Source organism: Actinia tenebrosa, unplaced genomic scaffold (assembly GCF_029948245.1).
Source record: "Actinia tenebrosa isolate PJP-AT-01 unplaced genomic scaffold, QUT_ActTen_1.0 PGA_scaffold14__42_contigs__length_11649687, whole genome shotgun sequence".
Lineage (NCBI taxonomy): Eukaryota > Metazoa > Cnidaria > Anthozoa > Actiniaria > Actiniidae > Actinia > Actinia tenebrosa.
This window is the reverse complement of record NW_028292574.1, coordinates 5,072,902-5,094,437: the sequence shown is the minus strand read 5'-3', so window position 1 is coordinate 5,094,437 and position 21,536 is coordinate 5,072,902. Positions and strand designations below refer to the sequence as shown.

At 35.7% G+C, this 21,536-nt stretch overlaps 2 protein-coding genes across 6 annotated transcripts in view; one reads left to right on the top strand and one right to left on the bottom strand.

Annotated features, from left to right (window-relative positions):
- The window catches only part of LOC116298293 (pleckstrin homology domain-containing family M member 2), a 40,039-nt gene extending 18,534 nt beyond the window's left edge, over positions 1 to 21,505 (top strand). The window contains exons 26-28 of one of the 4 annotated variants that reach the window (XR_016119733.1): positions 190 to 423; positions 2,598 to 2,701; positions 21,370 to 21,505. Coding sequence is in view for 1 of the 4 variants with exons in the window: in XM_089029633.1 (XP_088885759.1) it covers positions 190 to 288 (99 nt within the window). In the remaining 3 variants the exon portion in view is untranslated. Of the gene's footprint in view, positions 1 to 189; positions 1,936 to 2,597; positions 2,702 to 3,914; positions 5,411 to 20,973; positions 20,992 to 21,369 lie in introns of those variants that run through there. The other 3 variants (XR_016119735.1, XR_016119734.1, XM_089029633.1) reach the window with 3 other exon arrangements.
- Positions 2,811 to 13,252, bottom strand: LOC116298286 (galanin receptor 2a). 2 transcript variants are annotated; one of them, XM_031706677.2, is made up of 4 exons: positions 13,180 to 13,252; positions 6,480 to 6,592; positions 5,177 to 5,409; positions 2,811 to 4,526 (listed from the first exon to the last, which is right to left on the bottom strand). In XM_031706677.2, the coding sequence occupies exons 2-4, from the start codon at positions 6,571 to 6,573 to the stop codon at positions 3,483 to 3,485; spliced, it is 1,371 nt and encodes a 456-aa protein (XP_031562537.2). In that variant the 5' UTR covers positions 6,574 to 6,592; positions 13,180 to 13,252; the 3' UTR covers positions 2,811 to 3,482. The 2 variants fall into 2 exon arrangements, with proteins under 2 accessions (XP_031562537.2, XP_031562536.2); XM_031706676.2 differs by lacking the exon at positions 13,180 to 13,252 and adding an exon at positions 9,879 to 10,198.
- Positions 21,506 to 21,536: the final 31 nt, after the last annotated feature.

Sequence of the window (21,536 nt, the reverse complement as noted above, 5' to 3'; positions counted from 1 at the left end):
AATTTGGTGTCGACTAAATATTGATGGGTTTCACGGCTGCCATGTTGGAGGAACTTAACAAAAGAATTGTCAATGAATTCTTTTGTTATATCCACCAACATGGCAGCCGTTTCTTTTGTTATTTGATTCTCTTGGGAATGGTTGAAAACAAAAAATTGAACATAGCTGAACTTGTCGTATTTCTTTCAGGTTGATTTACAGTTCTTGGTTCTCGGGGACAACCCCACTCGACAAGAAGCTAGGGAAAGGGCTAAAGTTATTTCAAAGTTTTATAGTGAAAAAATATAGTTCCTAACATTTCGGCACCTCGTTTGGACAAAAGAACAACAACATATACGTACATTCACTTTTGGCATGTAATAACTTATGCATTCGTATTTTGAAGAATAGGTAAGCAAGTAGGAAGCTTTGACAAACATGCAGGTAGGAATGAATGGGTGTTTCCTGCGAAAGGAAAGAAAGAATAGACCTCCTCGGCTCTGACGTAATGTTTTCCCATTTCAGACCACGTGTCATTCCCTAGAGTATCATTTCTTTGTTTCAGGTTTGCGCTCGGTTGCACATGAGCATCTGTTTCAGTAAAACGCGCCATGTTGAGCCGTGGATAAAAATGAGCGGGAAAAAACAGCCTACAGACAGGCTTGTTTTTGCCGATAACTGCTACAGATAACTATCGACCGCTGAAAAGTCGCTGGCGCATGCCGAGTGTCATTCATTCCCTTGAGCATCATTTCTTTGTTTAACGGTTGTACAAGAGAAGACACATGAATATGGATACATCTCAAACAAAGAATATTATTCTCAAGGGAATGACACGTTGTCTGAAATGGGACAACATTACGCTCGAGCGCTCCAGAGCCGAGGAGGTCTATTGCTCTACTTTCTGGAATGTACAGCTTTTTGATATTCAAATTTTGATATATTATCAGACGTAAGACAGAAATTTAAAATTATGTGAATGAGGCCCCGTCCACACGTATCCGCAAATTTTTGTTTCCGCAAAATTTATTTTTACGGATACGGGTTGCGTCCACACGTGTCCGCAAATTTTTGTGTCCGTATCCGCAAATTTTACGAAAACGGATACGTGTGGACGGTGAAAACGATTCGAATACGCTGCGTGTGGACGCAAACATTTTCGTATCCGCAAAAAATAATTTGCGGATACAAAAATTTTCGGATACGTGTGGACGGGGCATAAGGAATGGGGCAACCGTATGAGAGTGTAGAAGTAATAGAGTGTGGAAATGAAGGGCTGGTATAAGATATAGAGGTAATTATTTAAACGAAAAACTTATCAAAACAAAGCAGGCAGACTAAGTAGACAGGTAGACAGAAAAAAGAAAGGAAGGAAAAATGAATGTAACGAGGAAACAAGCAAATTAACAAATTACGGAACAGAAAATTACTCGATTTTTCACACAATACATCGAACAATATAAACAAGCGATAATCAAAACACAGTAAACAGCGAGTATACTTTTGTCAGACCAAGATACGGTATTAACAAACACAATATGAGAGAATTAGCCTTAAGTTTCAAGCATGGACACTAAGTTTTAGCATTTCGTGAAGTCCAATTTATCAGGCATGTTTGAAAGCCAAATTTGCATATGTTTTGACTAATTTGCATACGGATTCAGAGCATGCGCAGACGTTTTTCACTCGTGTCGCTACAGGGGACATATTTCCAAAATGGCGTCTACTTGTTCCATTAAAACAATTCCACAATGCACTGCAGCGCCAACACGACTCAGTCTTTCCAACCTCGGGACGACTATAAATAGTTTTTTCGTAATTTTCTACTATAAGTAAGCTGAAGTTTTTCAAAGTAGCTTATTTATATTTACAAAGTGCAAAACGACTTTTTTTACTTCCATTCTTAATAAAGTATAGCGAAATAAAGAATAAATAGTTTTTCACTGCAACTAGAAACTATATTGCTAAAGTGCTATACTTGGTTTTCGTTATTTGTTTCTGTTTCTTCTCAATTTTTAGTCGTTGCATTTATACCTCTATTTTTCTATTCATTGGTAACACAATTTCATATTTTTGCTTTATTTTTTCAGTTTCAATCTTTTTTGCCTCAATTTTTGTACCTGGTGATAGCACAATTTATATTTTTCGCGTTGTATTTTTTTAAATTTCAGTTTTTGTTATATTACTTCTACGAGCTGCGGCAATGCATTTAAGACATTGTGGGAGGGCCAGGGAGCAAATCAGTGGATTACTTTGGCGATACGGCGGCCATCTTGTCAGGAGGCAAAACAAAGAATATAAAGTGTCGTGGGTTTGTCTTTCTCTTATGGGTAAAGATTATCAATGTGCCGTCTTAATTCATCTTTGTTGTATTCTCTTGTGGTGAGCTGTTTAAATATCTATCGCATCATTACTGTAACATAGCAATATTTGCCCGCTGGAACGGCCTTGCGATCCAACATGGCCGCCGTATCGTCGAAGTAATCCAGGCATACAAAGATGGCGAATAATATAATAAGAGTGTCGTACAGTGTTGAATTCTAAATTCTGATTGGTTGACCTTGAGCTCGTTCTGAAGGTCAACTCAGCTGGTATATGATAGATAGAATTTCTTTCAGAATGCAATGCAAGAAATCTAGATCTATGAATTGATGTGGTAGTTGTTATGGCAACGGACAATGGAAATCATCAACCATCAAAGATACCTTTGACAGACAATGAGGTAAGTCTGTAAAGCCTTTGCTCATTTGATTGTAGTAATTTACTTATTCTCAGTACAAGTTTACCCATTCGTTTTTGTTATTTGTGTGTGTAATTTTTGTTTTTTCCCCCCTAATGTTCTAGTGCATTTTCCCGCCATTATATTATTTCCTTCATTTATTACGGACGCTTAGATAAAGGTTGTCTTTCCAGATCCTCCGTTGTGGTTCTCGTAGTGTTGAATACCAAACAACTTAATTTTGCGATTCGTTTTTTTAAATGTAATAGCGCATTTTTACGTCATGTCTTTTATTCACACGTACGGATTACAATTACAATTACAATTTATTGATTTATTAATGCTTAGATAAAAGTTCTTTTCCTCATCCTCCGCTTGTAGTGTTGCAGTGGCGGATCCAGGGGGGGTTCGAAGGGTTTCACGGAACCTCCCTTGAAGGTTTGATCTTTTAGGTAACAGAAATATGTCTTATATAAATTTTGCTTAAAAGTATCCACAAGGATAATGTTGAACACGAAATGATAAATATTTGCTGTTATAATGTTTAATTTACCTTTAAGCTCCGTTACTAGATAGTAAATTAGGTGATTAGAGCCAATTTTTTTGTCAGACATCGACTAAACAAAAGAGAATTATACACAGTTTAAGAAACGGAACCCCCCTTTGAAAAATCCTGGATCCGCCACTGTGTTAAATACCAAACAACTTAATATTGCGATTCGGTTTTTTTTAAATGTCAAAGTGCATTTCTTCGTCATATAATTTCTTTCATTCATAAGCATACTTAGATGAAAGTTGTCATTTCGCGATCCTCCATTGTAGTCCTTGTAGGCAATTGCTTCGGCATTCTACCTACATTGTCCACACCAGGTGAAAGTCGGCTATCGGCAGCTCTCCTCATCCACGGACTATCGCTCATAGCTATTATTGGCAACGATCCCTGGCGCCTTAAACTAGCACCTAACCCATTGTTTAGCCTCCGAGTTCTTCCTAATGGAGATGGATCCTTAGAGCTATCCGCTTTGGCTAGCAGCATTGAGTGTACGCTATGACGACCACGTCGATCAGTAAGATAGGTATTCATATTAGGGGACAGCGATAGCCTAGTGCTAGAAAGTTTCTTCGTTAAGCTGGGACTTCCAATGCCGAAGTTACTGGTGCTTGGCATGGTAAATTTTCTGCAGAAGACCAAATCTATGCATGCATTCCTCAACAGGGTATTGGAAAAGAAATAGATAAATGGATTTAAAATAGAGTTGAAGAGAGCAAGACAGTATGTAGCAATGCGGACGATGTCAACTGGATTTGGAAACGTCGCCGTGTTAACTTCAATGAATCCACAATATATCACAAATGGCAGCCAGCAGCAGATGAATGCCACAACCACTATCATTAACATCTGAAGGACTTTCTTTTTGGATTTTCGGAACAGTTGTTCTCCGTTGTTTCTATTGGTCGATGAAGTCTCATTAAGTTGTTGATGGCGGAACCATACCACACGAATAATCAGCCCATACATGAGTGAAATGATTATTAATGGCAGAACGAAAGAAAAGATAGCGACAAAAAGTAGAAATCCGTATCCAGATTTCGTGTTGTAAGGAATTGGAGTGCAGTATCCAATAGTGTGGTTATTTCTTTTAAGGTTTACTACCTTGGAAAAGTGGAATGTAGGTAGAAATTGAATAATGGAGATGAGCCATGCTATGCAAACCATGACCTTTGGCTTTCGTAGGAAGATTTTGTTGTGAAGGGGTCGTACCACGGCAAAATATCTGTCGATGCTGATGACCGTTAGCAACATGATGGAAATGGTTGGTGCCAAGAACTAGCGAGAAAAACAGAAACAAATATGAATGGTTTTTATAAGGGACAAATTAAATCCTATTTCATTTTTTGATTATTGAGTCGTGAACATTGTAGAAAGAAAATCAATATTTTTGATTATATTTATTTGTTCGTTCCTTCATCCGCGTCTGTCCGTCTGTCGACACGAGTGAAAAACGTCTGCGCATGCTCTGAACCCGTATGCAAATTACTCAAAGCATGTAAATTTGTTGACTTTCAAACATGCCTGATAAATTGGACTTAACAAAATGCCAAAACTTAATGTCCATGCCTGAAACTTAGGGCTAATTCTTTCATATTTGTGTTTGTTAATATAGTATCTTGGTCCGACAAAAGTGTACTCGCGAAATGTTTCGTATACTTGGGGAAAACTAACATTTATTTTCTCACTTGAAAATTTTTCAAAATTCTTAGAATACGTGCTGAAGTGCACGAATGCGCAAACGTTTTTCTCTAGTGCCCCCTCTGTCCATCTGTTCGTTTGTCCGTTTCTTCATCCGTCTGTCCATCTGTTCGCCTGGCCTTTCCATCCGTCCGTTTACCCGTTCGTCAGTCTCTTCCATTCGTTCGGTTAATCGTTCGTTTGCTTCCTAGCTTACTTGCTAACTCTTACAAAATATCACTCTTTACCTGGAGAAATCGCATTGTCTTACAAGTAATGTTACTACTTAAGCTGTGGGCCTTTGCCGGAAGAAAGTTGACCAATATTGTCAGTGGAATACAGACAATACACACAAGAAGATCAGACAAGGCCAGATGCAGGAGAAATGTGTGGACACTGGAACGCTTGCCATGATGCTGTAGGCGTTTAACAACCATTATTACAAGTCCATTGCCGGTGGTACCCACAACAGAAATAAATACTGAGAAGAAAAGAAAAGGGAAAAGTCAGTTAATACTTTAGGGGTTTGACAAACAGCATTAATTGGAAAAAGCAGAGTGAATTAAAAAAAGCTATAAGCCATGATAAATCTTTTATCTTAAGAAGTTGCAGTTTTGGAGCCAATCTGTTTCTTTAGATATTTAAAATTAATCAGATTTCTTTTCTTTTCTTTTTTTTTTTTTTTTTTTTTTTTTTTTAGTTAGTTTTACTTTGCTTTGTTTTGTGTGTATGTGTGTTTGTTTTGTTTTGTTTTGTTTTGTTTTTTTGTTTTCCTTTTTTTTTTTTTTTTAATTTTCATTTTTTGTCTCTTTGCTCTTTCTGCCTTACTTCCTTTCATCCTTTCCTTTGTTTTTTTTTTGTTTGTTTTGTTTTGTTTTGTTTTGTTTTTCCTTTTTTTGTCTCTTTGCTCTTTCTTCCTTTCTTCATTTCATCCTTTCCTTTCTTAGTCGTTAATATATTTTTCTTTTCTTTTGTTCTTTATTTATTTCTTTTCTCATTTTCCTCCTTCCATAAATCTCCTCATCCCTTTTTTCATTCCTCCTCAGTTTTCTTTTTATTCACTTATAGATTTCCTTCCTTCCTTAATTTTATCTTCCATCTTATTCAAATTGATCGCTATGTTTCGATCTGGTGTATATCACTTTCATTAACTTACCAAAAACAACTGTTCTTTATATCTTTCTTTTCTCATTTTCTTCCTTTCATAAATCGCCTCATCGCTTTTTTCATTCCTCCTCAGTTTTCTTTTTATTCATTTATTATTTTTCTTCCTTCCTTCCTTCATTTATATCTTTCATCTTATTCAAATTGATCGCTATATTTCGATCCGGTGTATATCACTTTCATTAACTTACCAAAAACAACTGTTCTTTATATCTTTCTTTTCTCATTTTCTTCCCTTCATAAATCGCCTCATCGCTTTTTTCATTCCTCCTCAGTTTTCTTTTTATTCATTTATTATTTTCCTTCCTTCCTTCATTTATATCTTTCATCTTATTCAAATTGATCGCTATATTTCGATCCGGTGTATCATCACTTTCATTAACTTACCAAAAACAACTGTTATGATAACAAGTGACTTTGACGGTGATGACACCGTGTTGTTATGGATAGCTCTTTCCGTTGAGTCAATTGATTCATTCATTTTACCGTTTAATTTCCTTCTGAAAAAAAGAAAAAGTGAAGCAAAAGATAAGACAGTAGATAATGATGACTTCGCCTGTAAAATGAATTTTTATCATGAAATTCCACTAAAACTCACAAGAAAGAAGAAGAATAACCATAGCTGGAAAGATCATATTAAAATGAGTGAAAATGTGAAGTTTGATGGGAGTAAGTTCATTAGCATTGTAGACAACACTAAAATACACCTAAACTTCGTGTGAAACGATAAACTTTACGGTTTGACGTACAAGATAAAACATATCAAGAACGACTAAATCTCCCTGTAACAACCGCGATTGGCTTGCTAAAATAGCTTTTATAGCTTGTGAATATTCTACGTTTTGTCCGACTTTTTAGGGACTTGTCATTTATTAGGGGCTTAACGGGTGGGGGGAGGGGGAGTTGCCTAATATTTACAGTGTAACAGTTCTTTTCGTCCACTCCCCATGCAAGACGCGCGAAAAATATATCAAGCCTTCCCCTCGACGAATAACTAAAAAGTAATGTACACTCCTTCCCATGTAAAACCAATCTTTGAACGGAACTATTCAAAATTGGGATATATTTCCAATATGGCGTCTATTTCATTCCCCAAAACGATGACCAAAATGCCAACCCGATCAACCTTTTTACTCACTCCGGCACGGAATGGCTAATAACATGCAGTGTTTCATATTACGCTAGGAAGAAGAAGTTTTGTAAATCGACCTTGGCAACTTCAACGAAAAACTAAAAAAAAATAATGGATATAAAGAGAGTTACCATTAATTTTTATTGATTATGACAGCGTTACTTCAGGATACCTCAGTGTCAGAGTCATGGGTTGGACGAAAAGAACTGTTGTGGTGAAACTCCCCCCACCCGTTAAACCCCTAATTAATGGCAATTCCCTAAAAAGTCAGACAAAACGTAGAATATTCACAAGCTATAAAAGTCAATTCGATTCTAGGGCTTTCACCATGTTCAACATATTTTCTTTTGTAAAATATTTGAGATATAACGCGCGCGCTGATTGGCTGGCTACCCTGTTTATATCATCGCGCGAAATCATTCAAAAATATTTTATAAAAGCGATATAAAACATCCGCTTGTGTCTATATACTGTGATATAAATACTCTGGGAGCTGTAGAGCACTCGGGAAGTCAAAGAAACACTCGGCTACGCCTCTTATTCTCTACGACTTCTCTCTTGCTCTATAGCTCCCATCGTGTTTATATCACAGTATATAGACACGCGCGCCGTATTATGTTCCTTAATAATATATGTATGTATATATATATGTATGTATATATATATGTATGTATATATACATTTATACAAATATCTAATGAGATGCATAATGCAAAATAACCATTTTCAACGCTTAAAACCAACTGATTTATAATCTGTACGATCTAATAGACAAGAAAAATTTTTTTGACAGTCATTGAATGAAACAAACAATAAATAAAGCGATTTTTCCGTTTTGCATATCATTAAATATACTGAATAAATTAGATATTTGTATAAATGTATACTACAACGTTTCTGCAATCGAGTGTATATATATATATATATCAACGTAGAAGGTACTGACTGATTATTTTTGATTGACGGCAGCGAAAAATCAAATTTCAGCGTGCAATCACAGAGTTCGCAGAATATGGAATACCGCAGTAATGAAGTCTTATTTGATATTTTGTTATATGTGTTATATTTTTATATTAAAAAGTTCCTGCAATTAGGTGTTGTACATAAATATACTGAAGAAGTTACAAAAGTTGGTATTTCCCAGCTAAGTAAAGAAAAAAATTATTTTAAAGGAAAACCTAAGAATATGACGTATACACACAAATCTGAATCAATAAAAAATAGTATTATTAACATATGAATCTGTGTATAATTTTACATAAGTCATTCTAAAAAAAGTACTGTCTTATGAAAGATTATTATTATTATTATTATTATTATTATTATTATTATTATTATTATTATTATTATTATGCTGTGATAAGCATATACAGTGATAGTCTATATATATATACGAGTGCTTTTTGTTATTCCCTACTTTTTAATGTTGATATATTCGATATATAAAGTGCAAAAACCTATATAAAATACCACATTTTTGGCAAATTATATTACTATCAAAGTGATAGGGTTCCCCGAAACTAAATAGTTTTTTCAGCAGATTTGGGAGTCGTTAATAATTCATAATCAGAATATTTTCCAATGTTTTTCGTTTTTTGTTGTTTGTTTTTTTGTTGCTGTTGTTGTTTTTGCTTAACAAGATTATATTAAATGTCACGAAACCATCAATACTTCTTTCGTTAGCCGTCATTTTTTTAAAACTAGATTTCCAACAGCTTAATTACATAATTAATTATAAAATGTTACTATAATTAAAGACGCATTTAACTGCACCTTTTTTGTAATTAAGGAGCATAGCCATGAAAATGTATGACGTGTTTCTTGCTCGTCTTATTTTATCTTCGAAAAATATCTCAAACTAAAATAGCATTTTTTTGTCCATTTTAAAATCTTTTTTTAATACTCAATTTACATCTATAGCTCTATATTTATACTTAAATAAGAATCCGTGTTCGTATGCTTGTAGATTATTTTATTCAAAAATAGTATAATTCTTATTCAGAATAGAAAATTTACAAATTAACGTTAGGTGGTTTACGATTTGAGATCTTCGAAAAGACGTGCATTTGAACTTGATGTTTTTAATGTTCTTACTTTCGTTCGTTTTATTTATTTATTTTTTTTTATTTCCTTTTGTTTTTCTTCTCTATTAACTTCTGCTTTTTTCTTTCTTCCGCTCTCTCCTTTAGTTTGAATTTTTGAGTGTAAATGTTTTGTTTTCATTTAATACCAACTTACAGTACCAGGTGCAAGACATTATTTGAATCCTCTGCGCCAACACCACAATCATACATTGCCTAAACTACATTAGCACGATTGAATCTTAACTTCATATTATTTCTTACCACTAACACTACTTTAATTTCACACTGCTTTTTTCACTTTTAACAAAATGAAAAATGAGCGGAAATGAAGCTATATTAATTTAACTTCATAGGATAATCTTTAAATCTAAATTCGACTCCATATGTTTCTCAGCTCTGAAAGGCAACAATTAGTCATCGCTATACTTCAAAAAACATACAAAAACGTACTTATTTGACCTGTTCTTGATTGCCTACACGTCTTATTTAAAGCGGTTTATAATTAAGCTTAATAAAACCCATATATTTTAAGGTTTAGATGCAATTTTGATAAGCTTTTCTCTGACCTACCTTTATAAATCTCGAAGTTAATTGTACAATGGTTCAGTATGGCATTTCGCAGTTCACACAGTAGCTTTGAAAAAAGGTTTACATCACAGTTGAAATGTACCCTATTATCAAACCAAATGCTGTATTTCTTGCCGATTGAAAGTTCGTGCCTTTTGGCTAAAGAAAATAACTAGTAAAGTCCAACGCTCCTATCTATAAATTAACCCAAAAACTGGATTCTGATTGGTCGACTTGATCTCTAGAGTTACGTCATGCAATAGCAATAATGTAGCAATTCCAATCCGTTTTATAATCAAAATGAATGTAAAATTTTGCTTGCTTTTGTCTGCTTTTAAAATGAAAGTTTTAGCTTTAGCCTTTTGCGTGGGGCAAATTCAATATAGATTATACATTAGTCTATGAAAACACGACCCTTTTAATGTCGTATGTTTAAGATGTTCTGTCGCCATGGCTGCAAAAGCGTTTCATACGCATTTGTGTTAATATTATGAAGTAATTATTATCCAATCTTGCTCACTGAAAAAATTATGCAATCAAAAAATCTAGCTAACCATCATCTTACAAAGCAGGTTTTAAATGAATTTTATGGGCAGGATTATCATTTCTTAGGAATATGACATGGTATCTCTGGCTCTGATCTACTCGTTTCCTCTTCTCTTCTCTCCTCTCCTCTCCTCTCCGCTCCTCCCCTCGACCATTTCCTTTTCTTCTCTCAATTCTTTTCAGCTACCCTTTTCCTTCAGTTACGATTACCTATGATTTATCTTAAGATTTTACTCAAAGTAGATCATACCACTAGATCTGATTGACAGTTCATATTTCAAGAATTAATATATTAATCATCACATCCTTAATTACAGAGCGATCAGTAGCTAGCGCCGCTCAGTCAGTAGAGAGTTTTAGATTTTCATTCACGGCAAACGTAAACGTCAGTTGACCATTTAAAAATTATCTTAAATAGCTTAAAAAGAATCGCAAAAAAGTCTAAGTAGTTGAAAAACAAAAGAATATTTGTCTTTTGTGAGAAGGTTTGTAAAAGGTAAAGTAAAGTACAGGAAAACGATGAAAACGTGGTCACGTTTGCCATTTGCGGGGAGAAAAAAAGTCAATCTAAAACTCTCTAGTGCCCCCTTCGAAAGGCCTTCGTGTTTATAATTTGAGCCTCGATAACTCGAACTTGAAATTCGTTTGTCAAGAAGCAACGAGTCAAAACTAAGCTAGTATTTTCATTCTTTGTGTTTTAGTTTTCTAGTTTTTTTCCCTTGGTTTTCGGCGTTGCACGAAACGTGTCGTTCAACCCTTTAAACGGAATCAATTGTACATGAGATAAGCAGGAAACAAAACTAATTCCGCTTATTTATTTCCTTCGCTTGATAACAATAACTCGCGACTCCTGTCTATCATTATCTATCATCATCATCCATCATCCTATCATTATTATTAATTATTATAATTTAATTTGTTGCAAATATATTTAGATATTGTATATATAATTTTAAAAAAATATTATTATTATTACTGTTATTATTATTATTATTATTGTTGTTGTTGTTATTATTATTATCATTATTATTATATTATTATCAACCAATTATCTTATTCTTCTTCATTTAAATTTATCTAACTTCCTTCCTTCCTATACATTCAGTCTTCTTTGTTTTCTTTTAAAATTTTGCTTTTCTTAAGGATAAAAATCGATTTAAACCAATATACAATGACTAATTATTTAATGCACTTCAAGAGCGTAGGTCTTGGAGGCATGATGGCTACCTATAAAAGCATGCACTTGCAGTATTTACCTATGCAGCACTTCGTTATTAATACAACAAGTTTACTTATACTATGCTGCTTGTTGACATGAAATTTCAACATCTTGCAATTAACTCGTTAATGGCGACACAGACATGAAAAACACACAATTCCTGGTGAAATAGATTGTGTATTAAGTTACAAGGATATGCGCATGCGTAATGGATAATACAAAAGTGACTACAGCCTTAATGAATGGACCACGGGAGACTGCCTATGTAGCAAGCAGTTTTCGTAATGTATTCATAAAAATACAATGAATCACACCTGATAAAATAGATAGAACGACAATAGAATACATTAGATTTATTGAATACACTACATCAACTGGTCATGACTCGAGTGCTATGAAGGTTCTCCCAATGAAAGGTTCTCCCATTTCGACAATACGACATTGACTCCGACGAAGGACTAATGTCCGAAACGTCAGTCTACTAACTTTCATACCTACGGTAATAAAAATATCTAGGACATCTACGACACATTTGTTTCGACTCAAGGTATTATGCGAATAATATGTAGAGATCTCTTCGCCTCTGTTGCCTCGTTGTCTTCCTCCCACAACCATAAATCCTGTCGTTAAAACATGAATCGTTTTTTTATATGAAAGCATTTCCAAATGACAGCCGGTTAAATTTCCAAACTGAGCTTCGCCACAATTTTAACATGGCAGTCGGTGCCCGATACGATATCCACTAGTTTAGTTTTAATGAATTTGAGTTGTCAAATCGGTCCGCATTACTAGGCATATTTATATTTAATTTTTATATTTTATGTATATCTTTGAAGATTAAAACTCTCATTTTATCGGAACCCTGCATGTAACACCCTCTAGGCTGATCCAAGTCAGGGCATGGCTAACTCACAGATCAAACCCTGAAACAACCTCTGGGCTGATCCAAGTCAGGGCATGGCTAACTCACAGATCGGACCCTGAAACTACCTCTGTGCTGATCTAAGTCAGGGCACGGCTAACTCACAGATCAAACCCTGAAACAACCTCTGGGCTGATCCAAGTCAGGGCATGGCTAACTCACAGATCGGACCCTGAAACAACCTCTGGGCTGATCGAAGTCAGGGCAGGTCTAACTCACAGATCCAACCCTGAAACAACCGCTTGGCTGATCAAAGTCAGCGCATGGGTAACCTTCAGATCAAACCCTCAGAAACGCGACCTCTAGGCTGATCCAAGTCAGGGCATGGCTCATTCACAGATAGAACCCTGAAACAACCTCTGGGCTGATCTAAATCAGGGCACAGCTAACTCATTAGGTTTTGAGAAAAGTCGAAAGCCGCGAAGAACGAAGAGAAAAAGCAATGAATCAAGGGACATGTGATGCCGTGTCCAGCCAAGAGTGACAAGTGCAATGCCGCTACGATACGTGATATTGTACAGTGAGAAATTTCTAAAATTGGTAGAAAGGACTCACTTGAAATAGAATATAATCTATCGATAGAAACTTTCGCAAAAAAAGGCGATCGATCCTGTTACCTTCAAAATGGCTTTGGTTCAAACGAGGTAGCTCTCCTCTTCCTTCTTCTCTATCTAAAGATCGTTTTAGTCTATTTTCAATTCTAAAAGCGACTGATACGTTTGTTTATTTATAAAGCTACTTTCTTGAACGTGCTTAACACTGTCAGCTGAAAAACCACGTTTATCCGAAAGCCTTCACGAATAATCGAGATGTCGATGATACCAACTGGGTTGTCATAGAAACCGCCTAGGTTTAACACAAGCCAAGTCCAGATGTCTTGCAGGAAATAGGCGTAATCTCTCTATCACTTGTAACTCATTATACCGATATAGAGCTTCCAAAGATCTTGGAATGATATCTCTTACAACTAAGACGGGAGCTCACATTTTACCGGCAGAACTTTGACGAGAGTAAAAATTGAGCCGATTATCAAAAAGACGATCACTACGAATCAATTCATTTATCAAAACCTTACCATTAGACTATGGCTTTATCGCTTTGATGGAGGAAATGGTATTGATAAATATGCATGGATGTAATTTTTTAACCAATTGGGCAGGGAGTTGTATAGTTAGGCGATTGCTCAGTCTCCATTCAGAGACAGAAATCAAGGTTGTAGTCAACTAAAAGCTCCGTCGTCGCTCGTGGCCACCGATTTATTGGCGACCTTTAGATCCAACAACTTGGAGTACGAGATAGAGTACAAGTACAAGTTTAAAATTGGTCCTATGCGTGTGGTTAACACTGAATCATAGTGGATTCCCGATTTTTTACAATTTAAAGTTTCAATCTACGTACACAACTACGAATACGAAATGACAGTACCAATCTTGAAAAGCTAGAAACTTGTACTCGTACTCGTTCTCTTACTCGTCGTCGGATCTAAAGGTCTCTATTCTTCTTCTACAACAACAACAGCAACATCATCATCATCAAGAACAACAACAACAACAACAACAAGAAACAAAAATACATAAAAAAGTCAAAATCAGCCGCCATTTTAGGAAAACTTCACATAGCCGGTCGTGACCCAAGTTGGCTGATATTATTTTTGTCGTCCATAGTGCCATTCTGGCCTAGTATGCAACACGTAACATGCAACAAAACCCCTGCCAACCTTCACCAGCTGTAGTCATATATGACTTTACATAGGGAAGATGCGTTTTGTAGTGAGTGGCAGGGAGGGTTGGGGCCTCAGAGCCGGGAGAGGGTCAGGACGTCATTAAAAAAGTGAACCATTATGGACAGCCCATCCCTCGCCCCAGACAAAACGTACCTTTCCTTACACGAAAATATCTTTATAACACTGAGCTGGAGTAATTTCAAAACGCCAATTAAATTTTAAAAGATGTCAAGCTCACAGAACGAAGTGTAACGTGTTCATTTTCTCGTAGTACAGACATCTTGTCGAGTCTATTCAATTTAAATGAAATACTGTAATGTCAACGCAAGTGACACGTTTACGTTTACGTCTTTTACGTTGAAATGGAAGGAACTTGAATCACTATTCCTTATTTATTGTTATTTTAATTTTAATTTAATTAATTTCTTAGTACATATTTGCACATTATATCTGAAAACCAGGCCATTTTAGATTAAACTGTTTCGCTAGGAGCAAATTTTGTTGAATTTTCTATTGGATTTGGTGATTCTATCCCCCACATAAACAAGCAGTGACGTCATAGTGAAATAGGGCTATTCAAATGTGTTTTTTTCCCCGAGAGCTACCATGTCGTCAACATCCATGCACGTGTAAGACGTCACATGTTGCCGATACTTGTGAAGATGAAAAACCCGGAAAACCAGAAAACGAATAGACCCGTTTCGAATTCCAAATTACCGCTGTGTTTCTTGATTACAGACTCATTTGCACAGGGTTAGTCTCGAGTTTGTGCAGAATATTCACGTGTTCCAGTCAAGGTCTGTTTCAAAGTGTTTTTGTTGTTGAAGTTGTGCATGCTTTACTTTACCGTTGGTATTTGTGAATATTTAAACACTGATACGAGGCTGACCCTGTGCAAATGAGTCTGTAATCAAGGAACACAGCGGTAATTTGGAATGCGAAACTGGTCTATTCAAGCTATTGTCAACACAAACAAAAAGTTGAATATTGAGCGTGTATATTTCAAACCTCGTTTTTCGTATCAAATGTTTCAATTTAACTCCTACGCTGCCTCCAATATCGAACAAAACGTATACTTACAGGATAAATTTCATTTTATCGAATATCTTGAAAAAAAATTTTTTTTCTTTGTCCAAAAAATAGAAAAGAATATAAATAAGTGCAAAAAATTTAAAAATCTTGAAACGAAAAAAAAAAAAAAAAAAAAAAATCCATCTACAGTCGTAAAATCTTAAACAATGTCAGTTGTTTCAATATTTCTTTTAAAGTGAAACATGATGCTTGAAGATAATGAAAAATTATATGGAGCTTAAGATAAAACGGAAAACGATGAATCTTTGACTCGTGATAAAGTCAGTTTTATCACTATAACGTTTTTAAAGCCTCATAATCAGCTCGATGTCGTGGCTATTTTCACTTGTTTTTGACAAATTCAAAATGGCGGCGTCTACCCGTAGCCGGGGAGTGCGTAAACGTAATCAACTTTTAGTATATGTATTGAAAAAAGCGGCACAAAATCTTTCTAGGCTAATATGTATTGGTAATTGCTTGACTTTGGTGATTTTCTATACAGATTTTTCGATTTCCTTGTATCTAATTTCCCGTGTTAAGTCAGTTATTGTGCTAAGATATACATCAATCTAGGACTTATATTATGATATATATAGAAAAATGAAGCACCGACTACCGGTTTATTCAAGTTGCTTCTAAGAGAAAATTTCCGATCCGTCGGTGGATTTGCGCTCAAGTCAGTGTCGCAGACTTCAGGTAAATAATACTTAAATCTTAGTAGTTAAGTTTTATTAGTTAAGCTCAGTAGAGAGAAGATTAATCAGTAGAGAGAAGAATCACTTTTATTTAAGTGTCTAGTCGTTCTAGCGCTTTCGCGCTAATCGGGGACACTTTTCGCTCACACGCACTACCACTACATTTAATATTCTATGCACACAACGCTCAACTCGCATGTTGATTTTTACCGGAGGAAACCGGAGAACCCGGAGAAAACCCTCGTAGCATAGGAGAGAACAACACATCAAACGAACTCAATTCACATGTGACGACCGCAGGGCTCAAACCAGCGACCAAGAAAGAAAGAAAAAGAGAGAGAGAGAGAAAGTAAGAAAGAGAGAGAGAGAGAAAGAAAGATAAAAAGAAAGAAAGAAAAGAGAGATACAAAGACGAGATAAAGAACAAAAAAAAAAAAAACCAAGAAGAAAAGACCCCGCACCCCACGCAGCCTGCCCCCCCCCGCACGCGACCGCCCGCCCCCGCCCGACCTCTACCACCCGCTCGCACTAACCCGAACGCCCCACCCCCCACACCACAAACAAAACAAACAAAAAGAAAGAAAGAAACTTTAATGCTACTGAAAGAAAACAAATTTCAGAAAAACAAATCAGAATGGAATTATATCGATTTTAAAAAATGGGGTAAGACTCAGTATATTTATTTGAAAGTAAAAACGTTTTTTTCGCCACCGATGTTTCATCTCTTTCTTATCACGATATGCAGCTACTCAGCTCAAACTTAATTAAATGCCTTTTGCTACAATAACTTACGAGTATATCTATACTAAGAGACACACTGTTTATCAGTAATCTTACCTTTACCTGACGAGCAGTTTCACCTCGTCTCGTTCGCACAGGTGTCATTGATTATGTGTGGCTGTGTATTCATATCCATGTTAAGTTGAGAAGAAAAGTCTTTTCGATTTACAATAGATTGGATTTCTGTACGTTGAGAAAGTTTGTTTTTCCTTTTCTATTTTTAAATTCAGTTCAATAAACTTTATCTTCCCTTGTACTTCTTATAATATAAATAATGTCATCTAAGACTACACTCTTTATTAAGCTTCATTAGACTAAACTTTACTGGTGAATTATGCGTATTTGGTGAGAAATCTTTAGATATTATACTCGAATATCGAATTTCAGGTGATCGATAATATCACTCGTGCGAAAACCGCATGCGCGAACCAAAAATGCGGGTTAAGGGACGGACCATTAGATTTTTGAGGGGGGGGGGGGGGGGGGGGGGGGGGTTGGTCAATTTATTTTGTGCAGGAATTTTTTTGGACATAATTTGGAAATTTTTATGGCACTTTTCTTATGCACGACTTTTTAAAAAAAATCTTTAAAGCTGTGCTCGAATTTTGGTCTTTGTTGGTCTTTGTAACGTCGCGATGCGCACATGTTATCACACTGGAGTTAACGAGTGATGCCAATTATCGGGGACATCTCGTCGTACGCTCGTATGATTGCATGTGCTGCGCGTAACGTGAATTACAAGAACGTTAGTCTAAAAATATCATGCTCTGCTCTGCTCTGCTCTGCTCTGCTCTGCTCTGCTCCGCCGTTCGAGAAGATAATTGCCCTGGGACAACACCGCACCTTAATTTCTAACAGGGGCAAATTGGCATACAAAAATAACGGTGGCTTCAAAAGAGACAATAATAGATCCTGGTTACAGCTACAAAGTGCTTTGTAAAAGTGTTACATACACAATTATAGTTTTACAAATACGAAAAGTATTTGGCGGCGTCTACTTTGACATAATATAATAGAAAGCCCTAGTGATAGACAACTCGAAAAAATATCAGCGATGATATTCCATAATTTCTGATATACTTTTGATATACTTGTATATATGCACAAAAGGGTCAAAGTTTATGCAAACTAACTGCAGTATGTATTTGTGTGTGTGTGTGTGTGTGTTTGTGTGTGTGTGTGTGTGTTTGTGTGTGTGTGTGTGTGTGTGTGTGTGTTTGTGTGTGTGTTTGTGTGTGTGTGTGTGTGTGTGTGTTTGTTTGTGTGTGTGTGTGTGTTTGTTTGTGTGTGTGTGTGTGTTTGTGTGTGTGTGTGTGTTTGTGTGTGTTGTGTGTGTGTGTTTGTGTGTGTTGTGTGTGTGTGTTTGTGTGTGTGTTTGTGTGTGTGTGTGTGTTTGTGTGTGTGTGTGTGTGTTTGTGTGTGTGTGTGTGTGTGTGTAAAGTGAGGAAATCACACGATCATGATATATTATATATATATATATATATATATACACTCGATTGCAGAAACGTTGTAGTATACATTTATACATTTATACAAATATATAATGAGATGCATAATGCAAAATAACCATTTTCAACTCTTAAAACCAACTGATTTATAATCTATACGATCTAAAAGACAAGAAAAAGTATTTTGACAGTCATTGAATGAAACATTGATGAAACAAACAATAAATAAAGCGATTTTTCCGTTTTGCATATCATTAAATATACTGAATAAATTAGATATTTGTATTAATGTATACTACAACGTTTCTGCAATCGAGTGTATATCATATATATATAAATTAGATTTCTCTGTACATATATTTTTAATATATGACATATTTTCCAGTTTTCTTTCTTTTTTTTCTTTCTTTCTTTCTTTCTTCCTTTCTTTCTTTCTTTCTTTCTTTCTTTCTTTCTTTCTTTCTTTCTTTCACTCTTTCTTTCTTTCTCTATTTCCAGTTTCTTTCTTTCTTTCTTTTCATTTCCCTTACTTCCTGTTTAGTGTTTACACCAAACTCCATCATACGTAATCTAGTTTACATCAACTGACGGTTAATGCGTCCGGTGTCGAATAGCACTTTCACTGCTAATGGGCGTCAGGAAACCAACTATTGTCGGCACATCTATTCACAAGCTATTCACACACACAAACCAAAAATGGATCTCCTAAAATATATTCTTTTAATCTCAACTAGTATGATATTAAAGTCTAGATTGCAGTCAAAAATTTCAATTTTGTCTGAATGATCTTGAAATATATAATTTAATCTTATTCTCTTTTGCGATTGAAAATCGATTCATAGTTTCGTTATCGTTTTCATTTTAATGTTACAGCCTTAGAAGATAAAAAACCTTTTGAACTGGGCTTTATTGTTCAAACTTTGCCCCGAACTTGAACGTTAAACGCTGAGCATGAAGGGGAAAATATGATGCTATTATGGAAATCATGTAGTTGTTGTTAGTAAAAAAATTAAATTTTATCCAAGCCTTTTGCATAAAATGTCTCCAAGAAAGCAAAAAAAAAAAAAAAAAAGAAAGAGAGAAAAAATTATATAACAATGACAAGACAAGAAAACGAACTTAATTTTGAAACAGAAAAGCCACACAAAATGCATGCAGTAAAATTCCAAAGAATCAAACGAGCTTTAGTTTTTCAAAACCTTCAATTCGGATAATAGTATATATAGGGCGATAAAACTTGATTAATTTTTCCTTCAAATGCCATGGCCAGAACTTTTGCAAGTGAGGCGTTATCGGTTTATACAAAAAAAAAAAAAAAAATTTCCGAAACATCTTACCTTTTATCTTGAGTTTCTGGTTGCACGCCGAATCAGATATCCATTTCTTCGTTGCATATGACGAAGATTTTCAAACTAGTCAATAAATTTTGCAGTTGTTGTCAATGAGTGTAGAGAAATTTTGACTGCCCATGGAATGAGTAGTAGATGTAGATATCGTTTGATATATGTCTTTGACGTCTTGCATGCAATAAACTGCGAGTTCGACAGTCTGCAGTGAGATATATGTATATGTATATGCATATGTATTTATGTATATGTATGCCAGCATTCCTCAAAATATCTTTTGATGAAATCTCTGTAATGCATTCGTCTATAAGACCGACAAGCTTGTATTAAAGTTCACTTCACCTGAGGGGAGAGAGCCTTGCGGTTCTCTGTGAAACAGCGCTGTAGTGAAAATCGTATATGCCTTAGTTTATTTGCTATTTCCATCACTATTCTATATATATGTATATGTAGAATATGCCAGTCTAGACAAAGTCGATCATATTAAACCGGTCAAACCTGTTAGTTTTCATTGGTCGAGGGAAGTTGGTCTTAAATTTTGATCGTTTCCTGTAGTCGCACTCAAAGTGGTAGGGAATGCAAAATAAAAAGGACATTACTGCTTGACGACTGTCATAAAAGAGGTTGGTAATGGCTCAGTGGCGGATCCAGAATCTAAAAATTTTTAAATGATCCGCGTGCCAGAAAAAGCTGGTAAGATCGGCATCACAAACGGGGGAGTTGCAATATGATTCCGCTGATCTTAAAGAACATGATTGGCTTAACAAGATATCACAAAAGGGGAATTTCCATGGAACACACGGGACCACCCCTGCGCATGCGTGGCCGCCACCGTGGCTTCAGAATCAGAAGATTGCTCAAAAAGGAATGAGAGAAAGAATATAGAAGAAGAAATTAAGACACTGAACTGGCGATGACAACTGAGACATAGAGGATGCGGATGGGCATTTTAAAAAGTGACAGACAGACAGACAGACAGACAGACAGACAGACAGATAGATAGATAGTCACTGTAAGTCAGTCAGTCTCAAACAGACAGACGGACAGACGGACAGACGGACAGACGGACAGACGGACAGACGGACAGACGGACAGACGGACAGACGGACAGACGGACAGACGGACAGACGGACAGACGGACAGACGGACAGACGGACAGACGGACAGACGGACAGACGGACAGACGGACAGACGGACAGACGGACAGACGGACAGATGGTCACCGTGAGTCAGTCAGTCTCAAGCGGACAGACGGACAGACAGAATGGGAATAAACGTAAGGTGTTTAACTATGAAGTTTTAATTTTTTACAAATCTCTTACCCATATTTTTCCTCATCTCACAGAAAAAAAATAGAAAGAAAGGAATAAAGAAAATGAAGAAAAGAACAAAGGAAATAGAGGAAAAACGAAAAAAAAAAAAGAAGAAATAAAACGAAAATAAACTAAAGAAAAAGAAAAAAGAAAAATAGAAAAGGAAAGAAGAATGGTTAAAAGATAGCAAAAGATAGGGAAAATAAAATAAAATGTAAGAAAAATGAAAAGTGGTTCCTATTTAAATCGCATCAAAATGAATTGTAGAGAGATATGACTGCGACTTTTAATCGGATCGAAGTCTGTCTACCATGACGTAATCGCGGTCATTGAATCGTGCGGTGTTTTGCGTGCTCGTGATCAATTCTGTGTGCGCTCCATCAATCAATCATTCATCTGAGAAATTCTTTAACTCTTTTCTCTTTCAGGCAGAACATAAACACCAAGTGAATATATTCTCGTTGGCCGGTCAACTTGGCTACAGTCGGTCTAATAAATCATGACATTTCAACATCCTATTCAAAGGAGCCAGGGAAACCCATTTGATGTCTACATAGAGTTTTCTAGATTTTTTAAATATTATTATTATTGTTAA